Source organism: Cariama cristata, unplaced genomic scaffold (assembly GCF_000690535.1).
Source record: "Cariama cristata isolate BGI_N322 unplaced genomic scaffold, ASM69053v1 scaffold19632, whole genome shotgun sequence".
NCBI lineage: Eukaryota > Metazoa > Chordata > Aves > Cariamiformes > Cariamidae > Cariama > Cariama cristata.
The window spans coordinates 60050-69143 of NW_009602358.1; the positions used below are offsets into that span (position 1 = coordinate 60050).

The 9094-nt window shown below is 37.5% G+C and overlaps 1 protein-coding gene across 1 annotated transcript in view; it reads right to left on the bottom strand.

Annotated features, from left to right (window-relative positions):
• The window catches only part of BMPR2 (bone morphogenetic protein receptor, type II (serine/threonine kinase)), a gene marked incomplete at its 5' end in the record, with an annotated part of 49199 nt that extends 40674 nt beyond the window's left edge, over nt 1-8525 (bottom strand). Inside the window, 2 exons of the mRNA XM_009694744.1 lie at nt 6850-7029; nt 8315-8525. Coding sequence (XP_009693046.1) covers nt 6850-7029; nt 8315-8525 — 391 coding nt within the window. The remainder of the gene's footprint in view (nt 1-6849; nt 7030-8314) is intronic.
• Nucleotides 8526-9094: the final 569 nt, after the last annotated feature.

The window sequence follows — 9094 nt, forward strand, 5'->3', positions numbered from 1 at the left end:
ACAGCTCTCCAGTTACCTCGCACAGCTCTCCTATCAAGCATGCTCCAAACAGCAGTTTAACAAAGCAATCAGGAATGTACTCATAAAAAAATAAAGGTTTTTCTTTAAGTAAAAATAATATTTGAAATGTTTCTCCTTTTTCAAATAAAGATGTTTATTCTTATTTTATTTAACACAACTTTTAACATTTTGTGGGTTTGGTGCGCAACAGAAATTTTAAAACATTTCCAAACATTTCCAAAACATTTCAGTCTCAGTGCAAGTAAAACACTCCAATTTCATCCTCCTGATTAAACATTTCTGTAAGAGAAAAAATTTACATGTACAGTTTTCTAAGTAGGCTATGCCTTCACAACTAAGATTTCATATTCAGACTCCAGCTGCACATCAAAGCTCTACTTTTAAATTCAGGAAAGATGCAAGTTTAATCTCAGGAGACTATGATGTCTTAGAAGTTAAAACATTACGTGCTGCTACCAAAAATCTTTAAGAGATTCTACTTTTGATAGATCCTTTTCTAATGAGAATCACTGAAGCTACTCAACAAGCAATACCAGTTATCTTGGGTGACTTGCAAAACCTTCCACTGATTCTACAGAAACTAAGGCTTTCACTTGAATTTCTATAGAACCTTGTATACTAATTGCTTTAATATCCTGTTTGCTCCCTGCAACAACTTTCACTTCTACTTCTTCTCACCCACATTAATCCACAATAGTATCACCTTTCCGTTGGTTGCAACAACAGAAGAAATAGCCTTAATTAGCACACATTTCCACAATGTTATCACTAAGTATTTGTAGCAATGTGCACGCTGTGTCACAACCCTCTCTGCAGTTAATTAATTTCCTGTAACCAAATAAACAATCAAAAAAAAAATAATACAAGACTTTCTTTTCAGCATGCTTTAAATTTCACACAGAAAGGCAACTGAAGATTCAAGAAAATACACATTGGTCAGTAGTTGGCCAAAAATCCCAAACACTTCATCATTATGTCAGTATCTTAAAGAATTCTTCCCAAGAAAAACCCACTTTTTGTTTTTCCCCTCTATTAGCCACTCCACATATAATTTCTTTTAACAGAAATTAAATTTAGAAATCTCCATGCACATTCATCCGTATCTCATTCAGCATCTTCACTTTCTACAGTGCCCTAAAATAACTTCCTGGGAGGCACAGTATTGGCTTCTTGCACCAAATACTTAGCTATCTCAAAGCAAACTTTTTTTTAAGAGATACTAAGGCCCTTAATTACTGTCTTAATACTTCCTCCCCTGCCTTATAACATAGTGAAGGTACATTAGCAATATACAATGCCTGATCTCTTCACTGAAGGTAAGATGTGCATGACTGACCCCCTAGCATTTCAAGGGTACAAGTTTTAATCCTCATGTGGATCAGTCCCACCTCCACCTTTCAAGACAGAAGATCTGCCGCCTTGCAAAGGTTTGTAATTTCCCCTTTGCTATACATCCAAATCACCTGAAAGAGAAATACAGTGCAAGTAAAGGAAAATGCTTATTTATAAAGTGTTTTCTTAGATTAGCCAGATCTGAAATGCAGACCAGCTCAAACAACAGTGCAAGCTTAGCTGATCAGGTACGGCAAGCAGAACCCAGCTGAAGTAAATGTGTTTCAATTATAAATTAATATTGGATGGTGCTCTCTGGAAAAAAGCAGTTCAAGATAACAACTGAGAGTGAGCAGGGTTACAACTTTCCAAAATTAGCCTGACATGATCTAATTCAACTTCAGTGGGAGTTAGATTGGGCCATGTGCCCACAGCAACATGAGTCGAACTGCTGCCTCTCAAAAGCAATAGTAAATGAAAACTATTACTACCTTAATTAACCTAACCCAGCCACATATGTTAATAATTACTTTTGTTTTTTTAATAGTAGCTTTCCTCAAAGTTTCCACAGAATTCTGCGAGCACTTAAAGACAGACTTTTATATACTTATTTTATATATATAGCAAGAAGGCTGGCAAAGAAAGGCCAGGATGATACACTGGAAAGATAAACCTGTCTATCAGTGTTCTAAAGAAATACCAACTTCCTTCACTGTGTGAGGCAGTTTCTTTATATTCAAATCTCGGTGCTCTGATTTAATATGTTTCCTAAATCCTCTAAAAATTGCAGCCGCCATTTGTTGCTATGAGGAGAAAAACTTACATTTCAGCAATAATACGCACCAGTAATGCTCAACTGTTGCTGCCAGGGATATTTTCCATATATCATGCAAATACATCACCTGTCATACAAAAATATATTCCTAACACTCAGTTGCTGTAAAATTAATTTATTTGCAATGCCAGGAATGCAGCCTTGAGGAAAAAAAAAATAATTAAAAATGGCTTTGTTGTTTTCATCTTGATGTTATTTTAACATGAATGTTTCATTACAGTAATGTATCTATGATGAATGACAGGCAGATCATTTACCTCTTTAGCTACTTAAATTCTATTTAAATGGCCTTTTTGAATGATTGTAGAACTAAGGAATTTGTCTTCAAAATAGTCTCAGAATTTAGGAAGCATTTTGTAGACGTAAGAGGCAGATATTTAACGAGTCTCAAAACAAATATTTGACAAAGCCAATAGCGTAAACACACATCTCAAAACATTTACCCAGGAAGCCATAGTTGGCCCTTTTCAGGTCAGGTTAAGGGGTATATACACATACTGGCTGAAGTTAAAATGGATATTTTTTTTTTTAATTTTTTTTTATGAAAATAGAAGATAGAAGATTAGTGAATCTATCCATGAGTGATTTAGCAAAGCATAAGAAAGTATATTTTTCCCCAAAAGCACAAACTTAGGCTGAGGATGAGAAGTTGGTTTTGAACTTCTGCGTTTCAGCAGCTCCAATCTCCACAGGAAAATCTTCAGATCTGAAATAAACACGATGCTCCAATCTCTACTTCTCCTGGCCTCAAGAAACAGCTATCTGAATCTTTGCATTTTTAATACCTCCAGACTGTGGGCTGTAGACTATACACCATCCTACGGCATTTGCAAAATTCTAGCTGGAGGGACTAGTAACCAACAACTACTCAAATACGCCTAGATTATCTTTAAGATAGAAGATACTATGACTACTCAGATGTATGACACTTAAATTACCAGCTGCACATTAAGAAGCAGTAAGGATTAAATTCAAGGCTTCAAGAACCTGTTTGTCCTTAATCTCATTTTTCATTTTTATAAAATTTTTGTTACAAGATAGGATAGATTTCTTATATTTATGCCCTGATCAAATATAAACTAAAAAAAAAAAAAATTTCTATTCTGCACAGATATGGTTGCAAGATAAACATGTTTTGACATCTTAAAAGAAAACAATGACAGAAAAAATAAGTGTAATATTTAAGAGAAGCATTGCTGTATTTTATGGCAACAACACTTTGTTGTATCTAACAGGTATTAAGATCTTAATTAACTTACTTTTAGTCTTCTTGAATCATTTATAGTCTAGCTACATCTTGCAAAACGCCACTGTTTATTGTCATACAAAAAACTGCAAGCAAAAGATCATATAAAGTAATTTTTTTATTCCTCCATTACTTTTCTGGACAAATCGAGCTCAAGAGCCTAACAGTATTCTGCTGTTTCCACTGATCTTCATATAGCTGTAAGGAAACATTTTTAAAAGAACACCTACAATTTTCCTAACAATGAAATTTTAAATTGACTATGTTCATCAGTAGTGTTCTCAGGTTCTGTTAGTTTTTAAAGTATAGCTGAATTTCTACTTGCTGTTCCAGGAACTTTTTATTCTAGGCTATTACACTGTCTGCATTCAGCTCCAGGGCCCCCAACACAAGAAGGGCTTGGACCTGTTGGAGCGAGTCCAGAGGAGGCCACGAAGATGATCTGAGGCTGGAGCACCTCTCCTGCGAGGACAGGCTGAGATAGTTGGGATTGTTCAGCCTGGAGAAGAGAAGGCTCTAGGGAGACCTTAGAGCAGCCTTCCAGTACCTAAAAGGGGCCTACAAGAAAGCTGGGGAGGGACTTTTTACAAGGCCATGGAGTGATAGGACAAGAGGCAATGGCTTTAAACTGGAAGAGGGAAGATTTAGATTAGCTATTAGGAAGAAATTCTTCATGGTGAGGATGGTGGTGGGGCAGTGGAAGAGGTTGCCCAGAGAAGTTGTGGATGCTCCCTCCCTGGAAGTGTTCAAGGCCAGCCTGGATGGGGTTTTGAGCAAACTGGGCTGGTGGAAGGTGTCCCTGCCCATGGCAGGGGGGTTGGAACAAGATGGTCTTTAAGATCCCTTCCAACCAAACCATTCTATGATCCTATCATTTTACTGGAAATCAGCAGAAAAACATTTACAAATACTTAGTTAACTGTTGGCTGAATTCATCACACTTCACATAATTAACCATACAAGAGTCACAGCTGCTTTGAAATTTACAGGATTATACAGTTACAGGAGGCCACATATCTTACTTTCTGTCATTCAAGAACTATTCAATGTACAACATTTTTATCAAAAATACAGATGAAATAGAGCTCTTACAGTTCATGGGCTATACTGAAATACCCTTCTGCAGAAGATTTCCCATATGACTGTGACCAGTTCAATTTAATAATCTAAAAGGTAGATTGCCACAGCCTGTGCAGCTAAGTTTACTAATGTCCTTAAAGCATTCTGACAACTTTAACAGAAAGGATGGAAGAGTGCCCAAGTATGGTATCTAGCAGGTAATTCAAAGCTTCCCAACAATTCCATAAAAACTGAACTTTGCCAAAGCAAGAATTCTGTCCTCAATGCTTAGGTGGCAAAACTAAATCTTACAACACCAAAATGGGTTCCAGAAGGAGACAAGAGGGCTGGGAAAGTGACCACAGAGACTTCAGTGCCTGGAACGAGGGTCAGTAATGTTGCAGGGGTCTGTGTGCCACAGCCTCCCTCTTTTTTTCACCCTTCCAGCTTCCTAGAATATTGTCTACCTCCACAGTGCTGCGCGTGTACAGGATTTACACTGCCAGGAATAGTCCCATCTCTGTCTGATGCAGCAATAGTAGAGCTTTACAAACAGAACATCAGAGTGGCAAATGAGGCCATCCTTGCTGCTGGAATGGCCCATCTCCATCTCTTAACCTAGTCAAATCAGACAAACAACTGTGCTAGGCAGCAACTTACTTTGCTTATGCTTATGCCTAAAGCCAAATTTGCGTATTATGAAAATGGAAGGTGACACATTAACACAAAACAGTTTGAGTCAGTAGAAATGTATGCTGCAGCACTCAATTACAGCTGGGTGAATTAAGGACTGTGTAATAAATTTCATTTCCCCCCCCTTCCTCCACTTTGCAAGTCAAGCTCGATCTTTCAGTACTAAAAATTCTACTTAAAAATAATTTGAAAATCTTATCACCCAATAACTGAATTCATTCAGCTTGTAATTTTTACCCTTGGAGAAGCATGAGCACAAGTCATTTTGTAGGAACCTTGGTTTTTTATTCTGGGTTGTTAGGAAGGGACAAGGAATGATCTTTACATCTTTTTCCCTCCTGTCTAAATCCCCTGCACAGCACTAACTCCAGTCACATTAAGGGAGTTCAGTCAGATGACTATTACCAGAGGCAAGCAGAGTCTGTTCAGCATTGCACAGTGCTAAGCTCAGACACTGATTCCAAATAGTGACTGTTTACTGGTCCTACAAATAGTCTTATCAGCCAAAAGGCACCATGTCTTATCAACTCTCTTTAGCCATTTATACCATATGCACTTTCCCAGTAAAAGGTTGCTTTTTTTTTTAGCGGGCCAAGCCCTCATTTTGACCAAAATTGCTTACAAAGACTCCATCCTACAGCTACTTTTGAAAGCATGAGTATCTTCACTATCTTAGAGTTTAAGCTAATTCAAATAATATAATTCCTAAACACAAACTATTCTTTTTGCATTCTATAGCTGAAATACTATCCAATTAAAGACATCTTCAGTTCACAAAACACTTTTCATTGATAAAGAACTCCTAACATACAGAAACAGTTGTACCTCCATTTACATACCTGCCTCTATTCAATTTCTCTTTCACAATTTATATTTAGAAAAGGCTATCCAAATGTTTAGATCAGGCTACTTAACTCAGCTTCTTTAAAGGTTCTTAATTCTTGGAACACAGTGTAACAGTACGTGTGCTAGTCAAGATCTTGCTTCTGTAATAGGAGGTGAAGAGGTCTGATCTCTTAATTTGGACCCATATGCTATATTGATTTTATAATAAATAACTTGACAGACAATCTAATCTGGAAGAAAACCACATTGCTTGAACTAGTACTCTTTGAACATTATACCAAAGTTAATCTCTACCAGAGATATGCAAAAGAAAGAAGTCGGATTTCAAAGCACTGTGAGGCTGTTGGAGAGAATCTCAACAGCCTGATATAAGACCGGTTCCACTGCTCAAAGCTATCTGTAAACCATGACTGAATAGACAGGCCAGACTTTTCAAAGGTACCGTAATGTTAATGAACTTACTGGTCTGTTTTTAACAGAAGTCTGAGTCCTTCTGAATATCCCCACAGGCTTCTGAAGTTGGGCATCCAAATACCAAAGCACCCAAGATTACTGACCATTTTGGAAAATGTAATCTGCATTCAGCAGTTGCCTATACAAACAATTCTCTTGTAAGTATTTAACTTGTTCTTTGAAGAGCACTGTGGAATATGAAACTGTGATAAACTTCACATGGAAAAGCTCTGTTCTGTTTGCCATTTCTGTTGCAAATAAATAGAAAGGTCACACGTTTCACATTTTGCAGTACCACGAAATAAGGATCTTTCTCTAAACTATTTAAACCATGAAACAACAAAGATGGAAATGTCTGACTTACTGTAAGGTGTTGTATCAGTAGGGTCAGGAGGTGGAAAATTTTCTGTGAAGTTGACATTACACAAGTCCGTACTACAGCAGCAGAAGCGGTATGTTCCATTCTGAATCAAGGAAGGGGTGGTTGTAACTATACACTCCTCAAAGTGACACTCTTGTGGGTCTCCTATATGAGACCAGCAACCTGTAAAAAGAGGCGAATTAAAGAATTCTTTTTAAAGGAGGCATAAAATTAATTCTATTGCATGGACAATTAAACACACCTATAGAAATCCATACCTTACCTAATTAAATCTTGCAGAGTAGGGTGAAAACAGTTATCGTAATTGCTTGTCTGACCTCACTATGACCTTGTAAACCAAAAACTCAAGAATTTCTTTCAGAATTTACAACAGCCAAGGAGAAGAAATATGGGCAGCTATGAAGGCCAACACCAGAAGTGTCCAGTTGTCAACATCAATATGACAGAACCTGAATTCTTGAGCCTCCTAAGTAGAAGTATGCCATTCCCCATTGCTGTGATACCACAGACAATATTACCACCCCCTGGCCCACAGTCTAGATGAAATTGTGACCTAGTCCCCTCCTCAAAGCTACCACCACAAGACTGCATCTATAGTTTGGCACTTCTTGCATAATTTCTAAAAATTCTGTCCTTCCTCATTGTCAACATCACTGGACTCTTCTACAGGATCACAACTTATTTCTTGGTTAATGCAGGCCCTTTCTCCCTGCAGCAACTGTTCTTTCCCAAGTATGGTCAATGGCAGTTAAATGTCATTTATGCACAAATGCCTGGAAGGGAATGGGGGCAGAAGTGAGCAGCAGTCAGACTGCTTCTTTCAGTAGATTACCAGATCAAACATGAAACAACATTGAGTACATCTGCACAGGATGTTTGTAAATAATAGTTTTCAATCAGCTTTATACTACCTTAACTTGTATCCAAGTAACCAAAAGCAGAGTCCCTGAGAATGGTAATCAAAACACGTTTCCAGCAACTGCAAGACCCTTCACCTCTCCCCACAGAACAGCATTGAATTGACAGTTGGTGATATGTGACAGTTTTGCGCTATAGCTGCAATTTCCTTTACAAACAAACATCATATTAACATATATTTTACTTAACGAAACACTTATTTCTAAATTTATCATTACACAAATACATATACTGAGACATTCAAGAAAGGCATCTCCCTCTGGACATCCTAAGTAACAAGCAATTTGAGTGTTTTTTCCTTCAACTGTGCATTGATCTGTTTGGTCTCTTTTAGAAAGTCATTTATTTCAAACAAACTTTCTGTTGGCATTTAAAATTGCTAAATGGGAAGTTTAAAATTATGTGTTTGTAAAATGCACACACAAAATGTCTAGCTTTGCAGCTGTGCATCTTCCTATCGGCTGGCTAGATCACAAAAAAAGTGAAAAGAGTAGCAAAGCTACGGCACTTACACTGAAATGGTACATACCTTGTTTTACAAGATGTATGTCTCCTTCTCTTGTTTTTTCCCAAAGCCCATAGCAGGTACTACCTTTCATGCACAAGATTGTGCCATTCTCCTGGGAGATTCGGCTCTCACTGATTCCATGGTCCTGCTGATATGGGTCCTTAAATGCACACAGCCGCTCCTCACTCTGTGCAGCTTTAGACAAAGAAAGGAAAATATTTTTTGTCAGTGATTTTATGCATAAAATATTAACTTTAATAAAAGAACGATTAAGGTCTTCTGGAAACCTACATTCAAAATCATCCTGAATTATACATGTCCATTCTTTAAACTGTCCATTCTTTAAACTCCAACAGTCAGAAATAAAAATGAGGTCTATCCTGAAATTACTTTCACAAAGAGGACAAAAAAAAACCTCAGCAGATGTTTCAAAGTGAATGTGCAAATGTCTGAAGTTCAGAGGGGCAGAACAGAAATTTCTTTGCATAGTCTGCATCCTCTGCATCCTTAGTCCTCAAGCATAAGTTACACAACTGTTAGCGGGTTTCTTCAACAACCGCGTGCATTACTTAATTGTTTCCAGGTCCTAAACCAAGATGATCTTTTTCAGATTGCCATCCAAAGGAGTGTCTACCTAATTCAGAGGGGGGTTTCCACTCTCTTTCTATTGACCTATCTCTTCTTTCTACATGTTATCCAGCCGTTGCTCTGATATTTACTTCTTTTTTCTCAGCAACCTATCAGTTTGGGCTCTTTCACACAACTTCATTAATGACCACCAACAGAAGTACTAAGGTCATA